Source organism: Eutrigla gurnardus (assembly GCF_963514095.1).
Source record: "Eutrigla gurnardus genome assembly, chromosome: 20".
Lineage (NCBI taxonomy): Eukaryota > Metazoa > Chordata > Actinopteri > Perciformes > Triglidae > Eutrigla > Eutrigla gurnardus.
Window position 1 is genome coordinate 11,775,965 of NC_139931.1, and position 24,108 is coordinate 11,800,072.

The 24,108-nt window shown below is 43.4% G+C and overlaps 1 protein-coding gene across 3 annotated transcripts in view; it reads right to left on the bottom strand.

The window, feature by feature from the left end:
- spop (speckle type BTB/POZ protein) overlaps window positions 1–24,108 on the bottom strand; it is a 74,947-nt gene that overhangs the window by 24,659 nt on the left and 26,180 nt on the right. For all 3 annotated transcript variants that reach the window (XM_084036369.1, XM_084036370.1, XM_084036371.1), the window contains 4 exons: window positions 13,401–13,648; window positions 12,642–12,763; window positions 10,641–10,792; window positions 3,984–4,111 (listed from right to left, as the gene is read on the bottom strand). In XM_084036369.1, coding sequence (XP_083892495.1) covers window positions 3,984–4,111; window positions 10,641–10,792; window positions 12,642–12,763; window positions 13,401–13,478 — 480 coding nt within the window. In that variant the 5' untranslated portion in view covers window positions 13,479–13,648. The remainder of the gene's footprint in view (window positions 1–3,983; window positions 4,112–10,640; window positions 10,793–12,641; window positions 12,764–13,400; window positions 13,649–24,108) is intronic.

Consider the following 24,108-nt stretch of genomic DNA (forward strand, 5'->3'; position numbering starts at 1 on the left):
TTTAGCATATATGGAGTGGGTGGAGGTGGAGATGGTGTTGAAATGCCGAGGTTAATGCAGCCAAACACATTAGTTCAGTGGTCAAGTTTGATGAACACAAACCAACACACATGTCCACTATCGCATCACAATAATTACATACTGTGTCCACTAATGAAAGCCTTAATGCTTGCTATTAGTTTATGTACTTAAAAGCCACTAAAATCTTCCTTGTGTGTCTCGTAAATCCCATCACTGTGTATTTTTACACCTCCTTTGTCAGAGGCAGTGAATTTTCAACTGGTACTGTGACCTCAGCAAATCCAGCAGAAGATATAATTATCCTCTATTGATTTGTGTGACCCCCCCACCAGCCTGCCGGGTGCATCAGTGTTCATTTTTGATATAGTTAGTGTTTAATGACGTCAGTGCTTAGTCACGGGAAAAAAGCTTTCGTCACAAAATTCACACTGCAGGTACGGCAGAATGTTTCACGCCTGAGTCTAAAAAACAGGGTCAAAAATCGGTTCTTCCATCTGATGCAAAAAAAGGAAAACTCATTTCGCAACAGCTTTCAACATGAATGGAAGACAGGAAAATCAATCTAATTATTATAAAAAGGTTAACATCAGTCCATAGAGCACCTCTTGAACCTGATATGGATTTGACTCAAAATAGGTGACTTTGATGCTCAGGTAGGCAACCCACGTCTGCCACGCCGCTTTCTTACGGCCCTCAAATACAAAATGCTTTTAGTATATTGGCTACAGAACTAAGAGGAACGGCTATCGACTGCATGCCTGCAAGCCCTCCAATGCTTTACACACATATGCACCTGTTGTGTGGACGTATCAGTATGTCTCTATTATCAATCTGTCTATCAATGGCTAAAGACTATAGAGTAATAATCGGTAGAGTACATCGTGTCTGCATGGTGGATTTCCCCTGTGAAATGAACGCGTCTGGCTGCAGCAGCAGCTCTCTGACTCCACTTGTGGCTGACTAAAAGGTGGGCTGGTGTGTTCCTCCACTTCCCAGCAGCCAATTTAACATGACTGACGGATAAGTTTCACCGTAAACTTCTTCCTCCCAAAACAACCCCTTCTTTTCCCTTTAGTCAGTCAAAACAGACTTCCAGTCTCGTAACCATTACAGTATCAGTCATCCCGACTCTGCCTGCAGGCAAATCACGGCAGCACGGAGTTGTAGAGATTTTTTTTCTTCTGGTAGTACTCTAAAAACTCTCAGAGCATCGGCATTATCTATAGCTTGAACAGCCATAGATAAAGCAATGGTTCGACCTCAGAGCAAGAGGTTACCTGCGCTGTGCTGACAGGGAAAAAGAGAGGATTTAACCTCTTTTACCTCTGCGTCTCATTAGAGGAGCAATGAGAAAAGAAGGTGAAAACATGTCTCATCGACATAAAAAACATTCTATTTGAAACTAAATCTAATCCAAACCATCTTGACCCTTTTTTTTAATATATATTTTATCCGGTATCATCTTTTATTTTTCCTCAGCCCAGTTGTTTGGATGCCACCCAGTGTGCCCACTTTTCCTTAGAAGGCAGTTCCTTCAAGCTCTTCTCACTATGCCTCCTTCCCCTCCTCTTTTATCTCTCTCCGTCCCTCATGCTCTCTTTTGACAGCCAACGCAGCACCTTTAATGGGATCTCCTCATTAAATACCTGCAGGTGTCTGCAGCGCTTTGGCAGGGACGCAGAAGAGAGAGAGAGAGAGACAAAGAGGGAGGCAAAAAAGTGGGAGAACAGTGGCTGGTGTTGTTCCCGCTCTCCAATGTGACATATAGTCAGATTCTCGGTCCTAAATGTGAATCACTAATGTCTCCGGAGGCAGATGAACCAAGTACTGGGACCAAGGGTCAGGGAGGGAGATTGAGCCAGTATTCCCCTCCAACAGTGATCTGGCCTCTCCTCATAGTGTTTGCATCTCTATGACACTCTACACAGAGTAAAAGAGGATGAGACGAAGGAGGGCAAGGAGGGAGGAAGGAGAAGTAGGGAGGCCAAACAGAGAGGGGGGAGATGAGGACACATGGGAGAGGTGAAGGTAGAGTGAAGGGGGGAAAAGTAAGAAAGTGTAATGCTGGAAGAGGGAAGCAGCCAGAGATGAAAGGAAACGGGGGAAGAGGAGGAGGAGATTGGGTTTGAATGAGAGATAAGATGGAGGGGGAAAAGAGGAAGTGGAGGGGATGAGAGAAGAGAGAAGAGAGAGGGAGTTGGGCTCCCCGGCGATGGGGCTCTCAGATGCAGGACGAGACCATCTGGACGAAAGCGGAGCCAGGTCTCTGACGTTAAACACTGGGCTTCACTTTCACATGGAAGAAGACAAGCGAAAGAGATTCAAACACACGTTCTGCACTTTCCCACCACCGCCCTCCCAAAATCTAACTCCGCCAACCATCCGGCTCACGTGTCGGTGGAAAACGCTACCAGACCTCACTTTTCCCAATCTCATCGTCTGCTCCAGATAATATCCCAGCTCCATTCTATAACATGCACACACCAAGAACTGAATTTAAAATACCGTTGTCTATATATCAAGTGTCTGACTTGCTTTAAGAATAGGAACTCTGTAGACTCTCTGAGGTCATCAGGGGGCTGTTCTGCTGAATCTTTCCTGAGGTTAAAAATTATTATGCAGCACACAGCTGGAGAAAACTTCACATGAGACTTCTAAATATCAAATAAAATAGAAAAAATGTTCCCTGCCTTTTTTTTATTTATTTATGTTTGAACCATATTGATTTTTCCTAAAATGTGTTGTAGAAATCAGGTTTGGCTTGCCTCCCTTGTTCATCAGCAGAGCTGGCAAATTACAACGCATATTTATGGGGGAGGAAGTGGCCACAAAGGACTTGAACCAGCAACCCCATCTCCTCTCCTTCAGGAGAGTGGATGCATTCAGTGAGTGAGGACTCTTCAAGGTAACTAATCCCTCTCTCTTCCAGCTAATTCCCTCCAGCAAACAGTCTCATCCTAAGAATTACATCCCAATGAGACACACACACACACACACACACACACACACACACACACACACACACAGTATATGCATAAGATAATCCAACACACAAACACACGACTCTAACCCCCATCCCACATGGCTGTGGAGAAGCAGCACTGCCCCTCCTACCCCTCTGTCAATAAGCCCAGTTTGGAAACACTTTAAACAGACTTGCACATCGCTCCGCTACAAAAAGGGAAAACTTCAAGACATGCTCTTCTCCATACCCGCAGGGTTAATTAGAATTGTTTTAAACAGCCACTGCCATGCTTTTTAAACATTTATGGGTGCATGCATTACAACTATGGCATTAACATATCCGGAAAGTTTAACCTCTTCTCAGCTCCCTGGCTCCATTATGAGGAGCAGAGGGGGGACGAGAGAGAGGACAGTTGACCTCTGCTGCCCCCTGTGTTACAGCTGAAAAACAACAAGGGAATTTTCAATGAGGAGCAGCAGTCGGCTTTGGATCAGAGGAATCGGAGCCAAGCCACCATGCCGGCTGAATGACAATCAGCTTGAATGTTAGAGATGAGAGAGATCTACACCCAGAGGCGATGTAGTACCAATATAAACATACATTATTCACTAACAGGGACATACAATGAGCTGTAGTGTTGAGGAAAAAGAAGAGTGAGAATTACAGTTCTGATCACTCCGAGGCAAAAGCACCGACGCAAACAATACATTAATTTTTTTAGATTTTTATTAAACTGATTTATTCTGGGGAACTAAAAGTAATTATACTACTGTACAAACACTTCAAACCTCACAGCTTGGGTTTTAAAAGTTAATGACAATGTCTGTTTGTCTGCAAAGTTGAAATATGAATAATAGTTTTGATCAAGCAATATAATCAGGATCATCTTTTTTAAATGTGTTCTATGGATTTCTTTTGTGAAAGATTTGGATGTTTAAACGACAGAGTGAACTCTGGGTACAAACAAATAGTTCAGAAAACCTGTCTCAGCCCTTACCTCACAGAAAAGGGTTAGCTTGTCATCGGGAAGCAGGCCGTTGGCCTCGTCCAGCAGGAAGTCCCTCCTTATGAACTTTTTGAAACCCCAGTCCTTCCCCTGGACAAAGCGGTACGCTCTCTGGCTCTCTGGGAAAGAAAACACACGGACAAACAAGGAGAAACACGATTATTTGGAGACTTTCACAACGTGATTGGGCCCTGCGTGTGTGAAATGTGTGTGCGAAAGAGAAAGTTTGTTATGAGTCATGGCCATAAGCAACGGAGAAACAATGGTGAAAGAGGCTGGGTGCAGGAAGTATTGCCTGCAGGGAGCTTTTAACACTTCAGAAGAAAGCAGAATCTCTCTCTCCCTCATTCTCTCTCTCCTTCTTTCACTCACTATATCCTCTCGCTGCCACATAAAAACGAGTGGTAAACATGAGACAGAACTGCTGTGCCTCTTTAGCCAAGAAGTGAGAAATTGCAGGGATCAAAGCGGTCCAATTATCATGTGTTTATGGAGTGCCAATTATCTCTGACAGTGGCAAGAAGGATTCAGTAACACTCAGTTGCACTACAAAGACGTAGGAAAGGTGCAGAAGTTCTTGTGTGTACAATAGTCACGCTGTGGGGGTGGTCACAGAGTTCTACCGCCACCGAACAGTCACAAGCGCTCACATACCAGGTCAAAAGATAATGACTGTGGACTATGACTGCTGCGGAGATCACAGCAAATTGAAGCTAATTGCCGACAGAGAGGAAGCAAGGGACTAAAACATACATTCTGCAAGAAACCGGAGCTCTGTTAGAGGGATGTAACACCATTCTTTGGAGGAATTACATCATTCGCCATTTTGTTAATGAGTCGAAAACGCTTCCTCGGGCGCTGCTCTGGGATTTCTGAGTGTGTTCAGCCGAGACAAGCTTCAGACTGTTTCTGTGTGTGGAGACATCTTTGTCTATTCCTATCAGGACGGACATGCCTCACCACATGATGATGGGAATAACTTAAGGCTGTGGACGTCGGTTATTATGTATCCTGTCCCATAAGGGATTACATGGCATCAAAGGATGCAGGGAATCCACTCAAAACCAATTCAATTCACTAGTCAAGTTTTTTCATTTCTCTGGTTGGTGCCCACACGATGCACTTCACATGGTGTTAGCATGCATCTGGATGATTGGATTGTGTTGAGAAAGAGCAGAATCACAACGCAGGATCAAATGTATATAAAGCACACTAACAATCTAATCACCATGAAGTCACCAGAGGAGGTTGTCTGATGTGTAACAGCGGTAAAGCTGGACAATAATGACAAAAATCACTTTATTTTTGACCTCATACAAGATCATCGATACTGCAACGATATTGAAGGGTTGACCATTGCTGCCTTCTTAAATTATTCACACAATGAGATGTTTGATAAATAATGATAGGTATGTGAGAATCCTAGTATCACTTTACTGTAATGCAGCCTTGAAAACAAGGAAAACACTTATTACAACATTATCCAAAATTTAAGATGATATCTTGTCTCATATCAAAATATCGATATAATATTAATACATTGCTATATCCCCAGAAGAAGCATTTGTGCAAACCCAACAGAGAGTATAAAGAGGATGGTGAGGTGCACTACACTCAACATGTACATAAGTATATACATTTTTTATATTAATGTGATGATGAAATATAAAGTTTGAGACATTATAAAATGGAAAACAAGAAAAGGGTGCAACTAAAAAAAACTGTATAGAACCAATGCCTGCTTCAGCGGCCTGAACGCTTATACTAAAAGATATATTCAGTGTTTTTTAAAGCCTCCAATTTATCATCTATGAAGATGTCTGCAGGACATGAAAACAACCTATAGCCATGGACAATCTACAGATTCATCTCATGTGTGAATGCCATATTATGAAGTAGTAAGAGGCTATAAGCTGCACAGCCACCACATACCAAGAGGCCGATCCCCTCTCACATCCATACGTCTGCAGTGAGTGCGGACTACATGTGTTTAGCCCCAGCAGTTCAAACAGATTTGTCTTCAGGCTGCTCTTGCATGGAGATCCCAACAGGAGATCTGCTGACAGATCACAGTGTGAAGCACTAAGATGAAGTGTCAATGCTGCTGTAAGATCCTGTGTCAAATCCTCCGTTCTGGATCTGAGGGAGGGGGGGGGGCAGCCTAAGAGGGGATTGTTGGGAGGAGTGCAGTGCATATGCAGTTATTCTAACCACTGCTCATGCAGGCAGTCCTCCACTATAATCCCCTGCCTCCAGGGACTGTGTACGCAAAGACGCTGACAGAAATCCCCATGCAACACACACACACACATGCATAAGCATGCAAGCAAAAAAAAAAAATTACAAATCCTTGTACTCTACTTTATTCATTGTTCTGTCACTGAGTGTAACAGAGGGAGAATGGCGGTGTTTCCCAAAAAAAAATAGAGTTTTCGATCTCTCTGAAAAGTAAGTCAAACTTCTGTGGCTTCGATACACTGAACTGTACTGTTTGAGGCTGGGTAGACATGAAGTAATAGACAAGGTACAAGGATCCCTCTTGACTTTCACCCACTCTTTCATGCCCTTTAAACATGTTTGATAAGACCTGGCATGTGAAACCCACTTGAAGACCCGAGGCACAGACGTTCCTTGTGAAGTTGTGTTATTGGGTAAGAGGAAGAGGGTGAAGACTTCCCCAGCGGCGGCAGTATCTAAAGCTAAACCCGGGTGTGAGGAGAGGTTGGCAGGAGAGTGAGACGGGGGCAGAAACCAAGCCAAGAGGCAGAGGTGAGGAGAGGTGAGAGGGAATACTGAAAGAAGCAGGCGAGGGAGAGAGGGGTACGACTTCCTCAGTGTGTACCTGTGATCGCGAGGGGCCTGTGTGTGTGTGTGTGTGTGTGTGTGTGTGTGTGTGTGTGTGAGAGAATGTGCACATGCATAGAAGCACCAATAATGAGGATGGACGTGTGTGAGTGTGCATGTGTGGGTGTGTGTGTGTGAGAATGTGCACATCCATAGAGGCACCAATAATGAGGATGGATGTGTGTGTGTGTGCATGTGAGTGTGCATGTGTGAGTGTGTGTGTGTGTGTGTGTGTGTGTGTGTGTGTGTGTGTGTGTGTGTTGAGCTCAGTTAATGCCATGCTGCCATTTCTAGTGGGGCATCAGAAACCTGCGCTGGCAGAGAATCAACTGCAGGTCAGATCGCTGGCGCTCACTCTTTCTGCGAGTTGGCCACGGCGGCGGGAGTACAACCACTCTGCCAGAATACCAAAAAGGAGCTGGACGGGGGTGGAAGGGGTCGGAGCACTTCAGAGATCCAACGGGGGGAAGTGCGAGCGATGAAAAAGGCCAGTGTGACGGACAGTTTAGCAAGCATAGATAGGAGATTGTGTTTTGTGTCACAGCTGATAATGAAAACAAACTATGCTTACAAGGTTGACATGTTTAGGCGTCACTCAATAAAGTAGTTCCTACCATGTCGTGATGTGCTGTTACAGTTTCTCACCATGCCAATGAAATAGCAAAGGCGGTGGAGATGGTGAGAAAAATCGAGCGACGGAGAGAAGACGAGGAAAGCAGCAGCGACGCCACGGTGTTTAAGTGAGCGGGGCATCCATATTCAGGCGGGGGGCTCGGGGGCACGGTTGGCACACAGAAGGAGAAGGTCGCCAGAAGACGAGCTGGCATGTTGAAAAGTCGATACGGCAGCCAGAGCCGACATCTTTCTCGCTCTCCCTGTCTGACACTCTCCTGGCCTTCCCTTTCACACATTCAACTTCAGCAAAGTCCCACCACACTAACCACTACTCACGACCACCAACAGACCAAGCTTGCATATATTCCCCAATCCCTCAAAACACATTGACGTGAAAGCCAATTAGCATCTCCATAAACATGTGACAATCATCTCATCCGTAAGTTACCAAATATGAAACCCTTACACACCGATTAACACCGCACGAAGCAGGGAGATGCACATAAACACGACGCGCAGCCTTTCCGAGAAGAAAATCTCCTCTCTATTGAAGATGGAGCTCTCTAAACTCGTGTCAGCACAAACATGTCTATTGACATCCTATCTACCGATGTCAATACCATCTGATTATGTACAGACTGACCAATAGCTTCTCCTCTATTAGCCGGGCTCCGCTCACACACACACAGAATGCCTGATCAGCTCCATCAGTTACAGAGGGCTACCGACTCTGACAAGCTCACACACAGAGCTTCAATTAACTGAAACAGAAAAAAAAAATTCACTGAATCGCCAGCAACAAAATATCGTAGCAGCCCACAACAAAGAGCTGCCGCAGCGACACTCGACGCACATAAGCTCACTTAGCCTTTGGCTACAAAACAACAAAACCTTTGTCTGTAGGGGAGACTTAACAAGGAGACTATTTGAATACAAACCAGCTTTCTATCTCTCCTCTGCGAGCTGTCAGAACAGCAGTCTGCAGGTGGGCAGATGTTTTACTCGGGCAAAAAGGAGGAGGAGACCAGTTACAACCCACCCAGCAGCCTCAGAGGAGAGAACCGGCACATTAAGTAAGGGAGAGAAATGATGTGGCCAAGTCGAGACTATGGGAGTACGATGTGAGGGGGGGGTGTTGGGCTACCACTGTTGCCTTGCCTGAATCTATCTCCATTAGCAAGTAGGGACCATCAGAGGATCCAGACTGAGACACACACACTCTCTAGTGGGGGGCTCGGGGGCCTGACTGATGCGGATGTGGTGTTTCATCAGATAATGTCAAGCGTTCCAGTCAAAAGCTGCCATCGTAGAACAGCCTTCAAATCTTGGACTGTTTCCATAGCTCCTCAGTGATGCTTTAGTTCTCAATATGCACACGCCAGTCCACACAAAGAATACCTGCAGAGAGTCTGCATGTAAATGAAACGCCGCTCGTCTGGCCGATGCTTCCGCGTTCGTGACGGAGATTGGCCTGTGAGTGAGTGTTTGCCTCATCCAAAATCTACAGAAGACAGAAATTCAGAACGACATGTCAGCTGCTCAGGTGTTCAGCTGCTTCGATACTAATGTTGTTCGGCTTTCTTTCCAATGCAGTTTGAAAATGTTGCGTTCTTTACAGATTATCCACTCATTCTTCTCCCTCACTATTCCCGTACTCGCACAGTTATACACCTAATATGCATTGTATCAGAAATTGATGCATAGGAGGCCAAGCAGTGACCTGCCACATAAACAGTCCACAGCCACCACGCTTTTCTAATTATGACACTTTGTTTTTATTTGGCCTTCTTTGCTAGAGGCCCGGATTAAATTGGATTCTAAATGATCCAGAACCAATGGGGCAATCTTTACTGCCGTATTCTTAGACGGAGTGTTCACTTAACTGTCACAAATATGGTGGCAGTCAGGTAATTTTCTCCTGTGACAGGGCGAGCGAAGATGAGGGCCCAGGTCTCCCCAGGGGGACAGTGGGAAGATTGGAGGATGGCATATGGCAAAAATGGGATGGGGTGTGCACCACGGAGCACACCATTTATAGACGAAAGCCCCTTGAGACACAAAAGAGAGGAGGAGAGGAAAATGAGATCCTCTTCAGTTCACTCGGTATTCCCCGCTCAGGCTTTTTCTGGGGTCATTTAAGAGAGCAGTGTTCACGAAATGGCCAACCAGTGAAATCACACACCTCCAAGGCCTGTTTATTACTCATACCGCAGGCAAATCCTTCCCCACAATACTACGCGGCACCGGCACACGGTATAACAGGCAGGAGAGAAAGCTTTAAGGACAATAACCGCAGTGAGGTTCAGTTTTCATGAGTCCGGTGGGATAAGAGGCGGTGTTGCAACATTACACGGCAGGAGCGATTTGTGAAAGAGAGGAGAGAGAGCGGTCTATGCGAGCAAATGAGCGACACACAAGGAGGTGGGAGTGTCAAGTTCACATGGGGGGATGTTTCTCAGCAGGAAAAATGATTTCCCTTTCTACACAACCTTCACCGCAGGGGGTTGTACACAGTTTTCGCTGCATACGCCTCCGATTTAAACACACTTCCGCCTCCCACCTCTCCTCCTCTACCTCCCACCCGCCTCATCTTCCCTCCTGCACACTTCCTGTACAGTACGCTGCAGGGCACTGGGAGAGAGGGAGGCAGCCAGAAAGCCTGATAACCAGGAAGCGGTCACATCTGGTCCACACTAATTCAATTCCACACAAGTTTGCTTTTCCTCCCCATAACATAACCCAATTAAAAAAAAAAGGCAGGAATCGGAGGCACATTCATTTCCAATTCATCAACGGGCAGAGGCGGACGAAGACTTCTAAAAAGGTTGGGTCTTTTTTAATTAAAATCAAAATTGCCCCACACTACTTTGAATTATATATTTACTAGAAATGAAACCAACTGGCAGTGATTACACCAGCCCATATGGCTATCAATACCTCGCATTATTAGTCACACTTGGAGCATTAGACACACTCCCTAACTCCTGCATTTACAAATTTCAGTGCCCCAAAGACACAGGTGTGACAGGAGTTTTTAATTTGGAACCTCTCAAACTTTAAGATATGCTCAGTTTTCCACTGAACATATTTATAATGCAAGTTGGGCCAAAACGGTATTTCACTTATTAACTTATTTCCGATTAAAGAAAATTAAAAACGGAGGAATCAGCTGTTTTTAGTTACACTTACCCATGGCTTTGGTCTCTTCTCCCTTGGCATTGAGGATAGAAAACTTAAACTTGGCGCGCAGCTCACTTTTTGGGCAGCTCACTAAGAGCAAGTAAAGTGACAGATAGTCTTTACTCTCCTCATCCAGACCTTTAGGGTTCACACGCAAACACCTGGAGGGAGGAAAAGAAAGAAACATACTGAGCAGAAAGCTAAAGCTGAGAGGTAAAGTGACGCTTCGATTTCTGGAAGCATTTTTCTGAATGTTTGTATGCAATAATAAAAGGATTGCATCGGTAATGGCCCTCTGGCTATTAGAACATATTTCAGACTTATTTTGTTGAAACTGTTCCATCCTTGGCTTCACAGTCAGATCGATTGCTTTCATCCACAACCCTTCACTTGCCAAAGTGATGGTCTGATGGTATTGATTCTGCAATACACACTAGTGTTTATAGCATGAAACCGTGTAAGATCATTATATCTGTTTAAGTGAAGTGGAAGATCCAACACAGAAAAGGGCGTAAGCTTAATTCAAAACCACACACGAGTCACTCCGTAATGAAAAGCATTTAGTTCCACAGGGTCTTTATACTGGGATGAAATATGGTGGACCAAAAGAGTCTGATCCTTTTTAAAAACATAGCCTTGTGCCGAAGCCTAAACGTGTATGCCAATAGTCCAATGTCAAACTGAAATGGCAAAAGAAAAATCAATTTCTATACATTCTGTAATGTATGATTCATTTAGTAGGCAATTGCCCAATTACTTGTGCTCCACTTATCAAATGAACACTATTAAAACACTATTAGAAGATAAATAGAAAAAAATGGCAGTGACTGAACATTTAGGATTTTTTCATACTGGCGTTGTACTGCCAAACGTCTATTCCATGCGTGAATTTGAGGTCGCGTCTAGGGCTTTTGTTGTGAAAGGTAAGAACTGAAGGAGGGAGTCTGGTCTGTGCTGTATTTGTCATGGTTGAAAGGAGTAATAAAGTTTTGCCATCTTGTGCATTTCAAATATGTCCGTTCCACACAACATGTTCAGTTGACGCCTTTATTTGAGATGCGAAAGCCCTGAAAATCCACCTTGTTCCAGAAAACATTGGCGCTTTCTCATTGCATAATATTAGCCTTCAGTCTAAAAATGACAGCAGATCAAAGAAGAAAAAAAACGTGCAAAATAATCTCACGGGAAAAAAACCACCCCCGGTGTGTGAAAGCCTTAAGTATTTTCATTATTGTTACAGTAGTCGTGCTCTCTCTTGCTGTAATGCCTAAAGGTGTGGTGCTGACCTGCAGTGTACTCTGAATCTCATTTCTCTAACAAGCATCTATGAAATCATCAGCAAAACAAGCGATAACCTCTCTACCGACAGTGAGGTATGATACAGCAACAATGTTCACTCAGATCATATGAAAAAGCAGGTAAATAGTCTTGGTTGGGCACTTCCAGGAAGACGTGGACTAATGGCTTAATATCCAAAAACAACTTTGAAGAAAAGCCCGGATTTCTCTGAAAAATGTCTATTTATTTCTCATTCGAGCAGACAACCTCGATCCCAGACACACTGCTGTGTGTTATATTATCCAAGGCTAAAATCATTGCTTTCAAAAATCAGCCCCCTTCCAAATGGACATGTTTTTGTGTGAGATACAGAATATTTTCCCCTGCTCTCTGGAAGCTCTTCCGTGAACATGAAACAGTCCGATTTTAAATCAAAGTCTTGCGTAATGGACCTGTATCCCTATATAAATGGTAGTCCAGAGGTTCTTCCCCTCTAGCCGCTTGGTCCAGCTCCTCAGGGGGGATCCTGGGGCCTTCTCAGACCAGGTGGGATAAATAATCCCCCCCAGCAACACAGACGAGATGAAGGCACACTAGATGCCACTGAAGCAGGCGTTGTTTCAATGCTGTACCTCAAAGATGGAACAAGTGGATCATGCTTGAGAATGCTTTACCCCAAAATCTCAGAGCGATATCGATATCTGATGGCTTCAATGACCAGCCTTCACTCACCATTTGAGTTTGTCGTTGGCTCCAGAGGAGAAAGTGGAGCTTTTGATGACTTCTCCCATCTCCTCGCGGCAGAAGCTGAAGTTGTTGATGGTCCACATGTAGGAGAACTTCACCACTTTGATCTGTGCGGGAGAAGACACGGTCAGAGCTGAAACCGGATCTATTTTATTTATATATTTATCTATTCTAACATAGGTAAGTGATGTTTGGTCAGCCCGGACTTCAAAACCGCACATCAAAACCGCCTTTCATCTTAATAAACACCAACAACAAACGCAGGGAGAGAAGAAAGGATATTGTAAAAGTGGCGGCAGAAAAAAAAATAAAACAATTTTGCAAGAGGACATGAAAAAACAGACTTCATCAATAACATTTTATCTACCTCGGCTCTTAACGGGAAAGTGAATTCTGAACGAGCAAAGCCTGCAGTGACTCAAACAAACGTCATTTCACAGAATACGTATAACTTTTTAACAAGGGAAACAAATCAAGCTTCTCGTATTTAATATTCATATATAGTTTTTAATTTGTGAGGAAAACACTGTTACAGGAAAAATCCTTACAGGGTTTATTTCATTTAATTGCTCATTGCCCGAACACTTAAAATCACTGAGGTATATTCAAATGACCTTCTTCTGTCTTGATAGGCAAGTCCACACAGCAAAAAAATCACTCACTCACAGTTTATATATATATATATATATATATATATATATATATATATATATATATATATATATATACGCCCTCCCTCCTCACCTGAGTGTAACACCAGCTCTCAGCCACAGGGCCGCTGGACATGTCCGCCGGGGGAGGGGGACTTGGGGCTCTGGACATTGCCAGTCTTGACACGGAGATGACCTGAATGGGGCCAGAGTGCCGGCCAGGTGTTGGGGGTGAGCTGCTATGAAGCACAGGGGGAGGTAAGGGCCAATAACCAGTCAAGCTGCAGTACGTAGAGCTGAATCCATTCCACCGGGACGTCCAACCTCCGAGCTACGGGGGCGCTGTAGGGACACATAAACAAAGTCATTACAATCACTTTAAACTCGTGAGGCACATTGCTATAGGTGTATGTTCCTGTATGTGATAATGTTAAAGCAATTCCTCACTGAACGGTTCGTCTAGTTGAGCTTTGACCGTTACGTCATTTTGTTTGTCATCAAGATCTGATGTGTGATTTAAGTGGGGTGTTTTTAGAAGCAGCGTAGGCAGTGAGGGGTCTGAATTAATTTGGTTTAAAAGGAGTCGTCAGCATTCAAAGCACAGCAGCAGCTAGAGCTCTGCTTCGCTGGGGGAAGCCTTCCTTTATCTGTGCATGTTTTTCGCCTTTGTTTTGCTTTGAGAGGAGCGGAGCAGTGTGCCAGCCATCTGATTCCAGCCAGGCTGCAGCCGTCCACCGTGGCTCCAAGTGAAGTGCGAGACTTTCATCTCAAGCTGCCAAGTCCGTACTCTCACAAACACACGGACAAGGTCATACGTTTCCTTTCAAAAGCCAGAGATGGCTCAGAAAGGTCAAAGTTGTTTTCAGAAGGAATTTCTTATCCAGAACTGCTGCAATTGAGATTTACACCGCGTTTGGCTGCCACATTGCAATTGGCACAGGGAAGCTTCCTCATTATTTTTTGTCTAATTTTAGGTCCCTTTCGTACTCTAGCAGTCTCGTGGGATTAAAAGTCTTGTTGGTAAAAAAGAGGAGGGAAAAAAAAAGGACAGTTTGGTTTCAAAGCTTTATTTCTCTGCTGCCTAAATCTCTCATTTCCGCTGGTTCCTCCCCACATATTTCATACCTAAGTCGACACAAGGTCTCCGGATCTGGCTTTTCTCACTAAACTTGTACGTTCCCCCCGATCTCCTGCCAAAGAAACCCTTCCACTCCGCTGCTTAATTAGTGGCTGATTGAAGGAGGAGTTCAGGACCTGAGAAAACTTGGCAGAAAGTGAGTATCAGAGCAAGAGCGCAGAGCGACAGAGCGAGAAATGAGGGAATGGGTGAGAAGGGAGACAGACCTCTGTCTCTGCAAGTAGATTGTAGACAGGAGAGGCGACCTCAACAGCTCCAGACCCAGACACGACTTAATTAATGTTTAGAGATAACGCCTCCATCTGATCTTCCTTCATACAGTGCCCCCCCCCCCCCCCCTCTCCAAACACACTTTTCTTCTTTTGTGCTATTTGCATCTGACGAAAAACACTGGTGGCATTTTCGCTCACTAAAACAATAAAATATTAATCACAAAAGTTGGGAGAACAAGGCTGCTCTGATTTGCAATTTAAATTACCTGAGACTTCCTGGCAATTAATTATGGTCTATATGAGTGAGTGAGGGTGTATGCGCAGATTTGAGCAAGTGTCTCTGTGTTCGCCATTCCTGCTTTGTTTCCCAGCATATCTGAAGCACAATTTACCAAATACGTTTCTTCTATCCTGTCCTTTAAAGAGCAACATGAATGGCAAGTAATCACAGGGAATCAATTTAAGAAAACATGACAACACTGGCAGCGCTGCTAACAGCCTCGCAGCTTTCTAAATAGACCCAGATGACACTTTACCAGAATAAAGCTTAGGATGTTTTTTTTGTTTTTTTTTTCATCCTTTTCATGACAGACATCAAGAGCAGAGCGGCAGGAGGAGAGCAGCAATAACAACTCGGAGAGATGGAGATGGGCGCTAATCATAGGACTCCCTCAGAAGAAATGTCTGCAGACAGTTCATTTGTCATGGGAATCAGATGATGACAGGGTGAATGGGAAGAATGACTAATAGGTGATAATGCGCACAGCGGAGAGAAAATAAATATTGTCACATTACAGTGTACGGCGGTCAGATTTACAAAGACAATGTTCATCCAGAGGCAATTAGGACACAAAGTAAGGCAGTAACGGAGGTGCTGTGCTTCAGATAAGGAAGTGTTGTTGCTGCTACTTTGGCTCCATCGGCGTCTTGTAGGTTGAATAAAAAGCAGTGGAAATAATGGTGAGAGCGATGCAGAATCAGAACAAAAGTTCAGCTTCTGCACAGTACACGTCTTAATTTTTCCTCTGGCAAATACAGCAACTAAAAAAAGAGATTATCATATGGCATACATGCATACAAAAGGCCCTGCAGTGAATACGACATTGTGAAGCCTCAGTTCTGCAACACTACAGTTTCTTATTGTACTGGGGGTGTTTTTTTCCCTCGAGTATAAATGATAATGTTTCATTATGAGCTTCACAAAGACGGTATGTACCGTACCTAATGTTCTTTTGGTTTGTTTTTCATTCAAAAGATTCAGATGAAGCTTTGAGTGTCTCATTTCTGAAAGGAGATTTTTAAATCCTTAATTTGAAGAAAGTGATTCATCGGTTAGTTTTATTTTAGTGAAATCAACTTCTTTAATGAATATAACTATCAGTGCGTGCTTCCCAGAAGGGAAACCGTTTTCTGACTACAATGCAAATGTTGCTTTTGAAAAGCTTAAAGCCAATACATATGGACTGAAGCAGAATATTTATTTCCATAAAAACATGGTGTTACATAGTTTTTTTTCCCAATAAATCTGACTTTTGGACTCTACAAGTTATTTGAAACATTTGGATACAATCAAGTTGGAAACAAACTTTTTCATTCAGTTGAATAAGATTGTATAGATCTTCATAACCGGGATTACCTCAATACAAAAAAACATTATGCAACTTTGTCATTAATAGTTTTAGAGTATTTTGTTACGATTCTTCTGTGGAATTTTTGGTCAGTCAGTGATTGATTAATTTATTAATTAATCCATTCAGCACTAATACGATGTGTATTCATCTTTCATTTTTATGGAAACACTATCTTTCATGAAAAAAATATAAAACACAGGATTCAAACTATGATGAAGTTTCAGAGTGCTGAGTCAAACTAACAGCTGTTTTAGCTGAACTGGGACCCAAAGCAGTCACCACAAAATCAAGAAAGAAAGGGATTCGTGAGACTGTAGCTGCTTGTGTTTATCTATGTACAATGCAGCAAGTTTGTGAGTAAGTAGAGAGAGAGAGAGAGACGGGGAGGAGGAGCAGGGGCAGCCTCCATCCAACATCCCCGTCCGATGCTTGTTTTCAGAGAGAGGAGCCAGATGAGGAGAGTGAGACCTGGAGCACATTTATATTCATTACAGAGAGACAGTCTGCTCTCCCTCTGCCAGTCCAGGCACCATCTCCCTCCATCTCTCTGTCACACACCTCAACACGCAGGGGAGGAGAGTCTGACAAACCAACAGACAGATAGCTTCACCTTCCTCTGTAGAAACAAGAGCCGAGCGAGGCGTTGCCGCCCGCATCTGCCTCCCCCATCAGCATGAGAGCTGGAGGTCGCCGGCTGCTCAGATACTGACCGGACCGTTTCAGCCACACGACATGCAGTAACCACATCACAAGTTACACCCAGAGTCGACACAGGATGCTCAGCTCATGGTGTAATAAAGCTGGAGCAGGAATATTAACTGCATCTCTGGATTTGTTGATAGCATACATTTCTGCACATATGTTACCTCCATCTGCAAATGTGATCATCTGAACAGCTTACAATGCATATTTACAGTCAAAACACATTTCTGTTCATTTGTTTTTCCATCTGAGTGCATGACAATCTGATTAAGTGGTGAATGTACATGTTGTCAAAGCCATTCACACCTGCAAGTTGAGGGTGTATTTTTAACTTGCCCAGCTGTCAAACTGTACTTATTAATTAATTCCATCTTTCTCATTTCCCTCATGCAAAAACAAATCATGAGCGCTTGTTAAGTCAGTGTGATATAACACAAGTCCAGGGCTCTGGTGCTTAAGACACTTACCATAATTATCTTAGCGCAATGTCCCCCAGTTCAGTACCCGCCGAGGACCTTATATGTCATACCCCTCTTATCTTTATGCTTTCTGCCTGGACTCAACCATCACCATCACAATAAACACATAAATTCTACTTTGTTTAAACAATTATGAATTCAAAAAAGGCACTTAACCTTTTCACTGTTAGGATGCAGACACACTACAGCTGCTGGCAGTGTAAGCACTCAGATCTTACTACTGAGTGAAGCAATACTACAGGGCAGAAATAAAAGTTATACATTACTGCATTCAAATTATTGCTCAAGAAAAAGTACAAAAATGTCCTTTTTTTAAAAGAGACCTTTAGAAATATTGCAGCTGGTAAAGGTGGAACTAATATATACACAGAAATATATACAGTACTTGAGTTAATTTACTTAGCTACATTCCACCACTGGCTGCTGGTAATGATGATGCCCTGCAGTTCTTTCAATGGATTTGTATGAAATAGTTACTCCCCAAAATGCTTCAGTATGGCCATATGGCAGGGTTTCCAGGCGACCAGGCCTGCTGTGAAAGAGGAGGTGAAGAGTGACAGAGCAGAGAGATGGAAAGCCTTCTGAAATTCATTAAAGCTATTACAGAGGCACTAAAAAAGAGAAAATAAAATTATGAAAAAAGGAAAAACACACACACACACTGAACATCTAAAATCCCTTTAACTCACAAAATGAAAGGGGGACAAAAACAGGGAAGTTCCCACTAGCCTCTCCCTCGGGGAGCCGCTTATGGGAGGAGAAGAAAATGGGTGGCGTGGTGCAGAGACACCACCACCACGTGGACAGGGGGTGGAGTTGTGTGATTTGGCTGCCGCAGAAAAGGAAGGCATCACAGCAGGGATCCTGGCGTGTTTAGAGGGTCACCTTGTGCGACAAAAGGCGGCGAGCAGAACAGCGCAGTACAGAGACGGGCTGCAGAGTTTAGAGGGACGGACTACAAAGAGTGAAAACATGCCAGGAAGCTGAGGCTAAGGGACAGAGTGTTGCAGCTTTGAGCGTATGCGTGACGCATTTCTGAACGTAAATCAAACGCCCACATGCTCACTCGCTTTTTCACAGCTTAGCATCAACCCTGTGACTTTTTCTTACACCCCCCCATCACCACCCTCTTCACTTCAGCTCTGGTGAGAAATCTGACAGAGTTTGTGAAGCCTGTTCATTATGAGGTTAGATAGCATTAAAAGCGGACAGCTAACAGGCAAGCGTGTGCAATCACATCTCGGGGATCAGCACGATTGATCAAGTGAAGTAGCTGACTCCCATTTTCTAAAAAAAAAATCATATACAGCTGGCTGGAGGAAAATTTCCTGTCAAATAAGCACACACACGGGAACAATATGCTTGGAAGTGATTCCAAGTCTCCCTTATGAGAGATTCAGGAGTTTTTCGGCAGCAGAGATGAGCAGTGGTGTATCCGATGTTAATGGCAGGAAAACAAACACGAGAAGCTGTGGGCATAGGGAAGGGAAATGTCTTCTCAGGTGCGAGTGAAAGACTCATGTGTGAACCGGACTGAATGTGGAGTTTTATGAAAACACGTCCGCTGTAAAACAGTGTCCGTCCATCTTGCCCGAGGCACTGCTGATGGCCCTGACACTCAGTCAGAGAGGGTGAAAACAGGGATAAGAGAACGCCGGCATCAGTGGGCACACATGCATGACAGGGCTCGGCGGCGGTGGCGGCGGGTTGGGGAGACACTGGAGTGTGTCGGATCCAGGGCCGCAGGAGGTGTGATGGATTAAGAGGCGCTGGCAGAGACAGAGGCCCTCCCACCGTGGCACAAACCCACAGTGAAACAACATCACCATCCTTCTCCATATCACTGGTCTCCTCTCCCTCTCCCTCTCTCTCTCCCTCTTCTAACTCCTTATTCCACCCCTTTTTTAAGCCATTACCTAAACTCCCCCATTTTCTCTGTCTCTCTTAAACCCAGTCATGATTGCTATAAAACCAGGCAACCATGCCAACACCATACTTCTTCCTTACTTCTTTTTGTCCCTCATCTCCTCCTTTAGTAGATATAAAATTGAGAAATGTATTCATTTCTGCAGCTAAGATAACGGAAATTACCTCAAGCAGCCCGACATCAAGAAAATGGGATAATTTAGCCCAAAATACTGATGTGAATATGCTAGATGAACTTCACAGCATACAGTCCACCTAAATTCTGGTGTCACCGTTGGGATAAGCAGTCATTGCGTGGACTATATAAGGAAAAACTATCATATCTTTAACTCAGAGGGGGGGAACAATGAAATCATGTGAATTTGATGACTCCATAGCTTTTTAATTATTCAAATATGCATGCTACAGAGGGATCAGTGCGATTCTCAAACCTTGGTGACATGAGAGAAAGAAGCTCAGCCCTCAACACTAGAATATCTATCATCATTTAATATGATCAATTGCCTAAGGTGGTTAGGAGCCACCTCGGCTGAGGTAATTCAAGAGTTGAAAAAGACAAACAAGAGAGTATTTTGCATAATCCTTTCTTCTCTCCCCCCATCGCTCTCCTTTCTCTTATTGATCTCCCCCAAACTGCTTCCCTGTTATGCAGAGCTGACCGGCTCCTCCGTGACTCAGTGTCTTTGTATTAAGTCTATATTTGAACACAAGCTCCAACACATTTAAAACATATTATACAATCGATTTGCTTTAGCTACAGTCAAAATGTTCCAAAACCTGGGAAGTTTACACATCTGACCACAAAGTTCAATCTGTGAATAAATGTTGAGTAAATACACTGTCGAGTGTACTTCAATACATACAAAAACCTTTCAGTCTCATCACATTACACATGCAAAATGATTTGAATACGCTTCCTTCTCCTAATATGTTGCAAACTCAACCTAAAACATTTGATATTACAAATTCAATATGATAATGCAAGAAGATAAAGGGCTGAACTGGCAGACACAATCGTCTTAAACCCCTGCACAGCTGCTCTACTCACTTGGCGGTGGTGACAACTTTGCATGTGGCTTATGCAGACAACCCAAAAGGCTGCATGAGTACATGTGTGTACAGAAACGTAAAAAAATCCTTACAGGAGCTTTGAGTCCCACACGCCTTCGAGTCTACGCTCTTGCAATTTGTCCTTTCACTCTAATCCAATGTGATCCATTAGTGCACTAAACATAGCAACACTTCCACAAGCACACACAGCAGAGAGAGCCAAATGCCACTATGAACATTTGAGACATAAAGAATGACATACTCTGAGGAAGATATCAAACTACAGTGGGCCCATGGAGCCGAGATAAAAACAGAAAAGTGTTTTCTGAAAGACAAAATGATACTGGCTGCAGCAAGTCCAAAGCTCAAAGTTTGTCTAGCCATCAAAATAAAAATATCTTGTCACAACACATTTCTTCCTTTCTCTGAACTAAGCTACCGGTATAGAGAACAATATCTGTGCAATGTTTGCATGCACCCACACTGAGGCAAAGCTCCTTCCACCTTCATCCACACGACGATTGGATGTGCTCTTACGCATTGCCATGCATGTTTTATTTTCTCTGCATGAAGTTTCACTCTCGTGAAGTGAGCCAAAAACTTGCAGCAAAAGGGAGGAGAGAACGGAGGGGAGAGGGAGTTGTTTTTGTTACCGCAGTCCGTGCGATGATGCAATTTCTAATTAAAATGCAAATAGTACAACAAGGAGTCTTCTTCACCTTGTTTTCACTTCACTCCGTTTACTGCCCGGGATCAATGTATCCAAGCCAGGTAATCAATATTCATACGGAGAACTGAAATCAATTTGAGATTCAGGCTACGAGAAAAAAAGCGACGTCTTAGCTGAGAGAAATCTTGAGATGCATGGAAAGACACATCCACCCTGTGGCTATGAACCTTTTTTTCTACTTTGCAATGATGATGTGTGAAGGATCTTTCCTTAAACTGAAGGCCAAAAGCAATTATTTCTGCAACATGAAAACACAAGCCTGTCTGACACATCCGCCATTGGCCCGTCTCTGTTTTGACTATAGCTTATCACAATAGGTGGCTCAAACATCCCCTAAGCTTCTATCTCAACAAACAACAAAGACAAATGCTGTGGAATGAATGATTTGGGGGAGTTTTATTTCAAAAGTGTGCCTGACAAAGAAACCAGGGGGGGATGTGGGAGAGGAAGCCTTTCTTAGTGGTTGTCCTACAGCGTGACTTTGTCATGTAACACATTTCCAGTTCAATTATGTGCATCCAGTGGATTTCAAACACATTAAGCAGGGAACAGAGAGTTTGGTAATTAGCAGGAGCCCCGTCTCATAAGGGGGCCAAAAACAAAGCCTGTCTTTAGCTCTATCTTTATCCCCTCGAATTGTCTAATCCCCTCAGATCCTTCTCTTATCACAGAGCGTGTTGGACATCATGTGTGTGCTCAGTTGATGCTTTTAAAGACCAACATGTTTCAGCTTTTACAGACCAAAGAATGACGCAAATGATACATTTGATCCATTAGAATAGAAAGGAAGTGAACCTGACTATTTGTTACGAATGGCGATACTGAATGCAACACAAAAACGAATGTGCAAACAGAAATATAGTATACTCACAGAAAGTTGTCTTTAGAGTCGATTATGGTCCTAATGAATATTTGCCTGCCGAGCTTTATAAAACATCAATAACTCCAGAATCCAGTTTTGATTTCCTAAGGAATCAGAACTTGTAGTTGTGATGACATTTCACACAGAAATACAGCCTGTGCAACAACAAAAAAATCCATTCAGTGTTAAGTCCTGACATGATTAGAATTTCAAATATAAAAGGTTAAAACCATGTCAGACTTTGGTCGCCATCGTCCCCCTGATGTGGTTTCCATTTTAAGTATGATTTGAAAACGTGTCGGCTTGCTTTGGCGTAGAAATGTCGCCTTAGGCACAACCGCCTCTGTTCTCCCCCCCCCTTCACGATACAGTGCTTGTACAGAATCGTTCCCTATTTGCCACCAAGTGTAGTATATACTTACATTAAGCCATTTCATTTGACAGCCTGAATTATATGTCCAATGTTTATGAGGTATAGAGCCATAAAGAAATCCCTCAGAGGAACACAAAATGTAGAATTCAATGGCTGGCCGCTGCTCCTAAGATGACAATGGTGATACGAAATAACGGTGCGTGATTAGTGTCTGAAATCTCACAATAGAGTCACTTACCCGAGGGTTTAATACGGAGAGTAAATAAGGGAGGGATTTCAGACAGCGTGAGGTTACATTCCCTTTCTTACCTCCGTTTTCCCCTCACCATCTTCTCCGTTCTTTTCGGCAATTATAATGATGAACTGTGCCGCTAGCAGTACAAGTCACTGAATTTGTGAGATGTCATCTTAAACAGAGTGAGTCATGTGTGAAAGAGGAAAACAAGAGAAAAAGAAGAGTGGTGTGGGCAAACTTTGTTCTTTGTTTTTGGGGAGAGAGAAAGAACATGACATAAAAAATAATTTCATAAATGTATCCTGAAATATAGAAGGCATGATTGACGGCAGGTGTAGTACCCCGTTTCAAGACACCATCAGTTACCAGAATATCAATGAAAAGTCAACATCTTGTTGTTACATGCGTGTGTTCCTCCTGTTGGGCCTCCAATTAGAGGAAGGTACTTTAAATCAAACTGGATCCACAAACACAGACGGAAGAGGAACCAATTAAGTTCAGCCGTTCACTTAACTTGTCATACTTGTCATATCGCTTTGCTGAAATATGAGGATCAAGGGCAATCTAATACCGTGAGGGGGGGGGAGAGGCTGGCATTTTTTTCCACACAACAGCCCATCTTGCACCTGAGGAGACAATATTCCTGCATCTTTCCAGGTGTCACATCTAATCTCTCTCATGTTTGAGACCATTCAGCAGTAACCACTGAAGCAGAGGGAGCCAGCGTACAGGGTCACGCCAAGTGGTGCTCCTGGGTCGACCTTTGTTCAAACTCTTCTCTCAGGAAAGATAAGGAAAATGTTCAGCAATGCACCAACACAACCATGATCTTTCACCGTCTATGCCTGACCAAACCAGTGTAATATCCATTAGAAGAATGAAAATAAATCACATATACAAGAACTCTAAATTCCAAACTGATGTTTAAAATGTTGCAAAAAGGAAAATGCAATTAAGGAGTGTTTCCATTTCCTCTTCTGAGGTGAATAAATTGGCATTCTGAATAGAGACACTGGGAGTAAAGATTGACAACAAAGGTGCAAAGTCTTCAAACATTTGGAAATACAAGGCAAGATGTTATTCTCCTTTGCCGTCTACTGATGTGAAGCCGTATTTTATAACATCCAAAAGACGGGAGCTAAATAGTAGTCATTCACTACCTGACGGTTATACAACCACAGGCATTTTACATTCTATTTAATGCATCTACCTCATTAGCTATCAAATAATTTGCCAAGTACAAGGGTGGTTTTTTTTTCCATTCCTATTCACCTTTTTCTCATTCTCTCCAAATACAGATTTCACATATATTCACTTGCAGTGTTGGAAAGCCGGGCAGAGTCTCACAGACCGTTAAGGAGATTTGGAGACAGGGAGACAGGTGCACACGGTGCTCTCTGTCTTATTGCTTTGCGGTTGCTCTTTTCAGTGAAAGGAAGGGAGAGGAAAGGTAGCTGCGCTAAT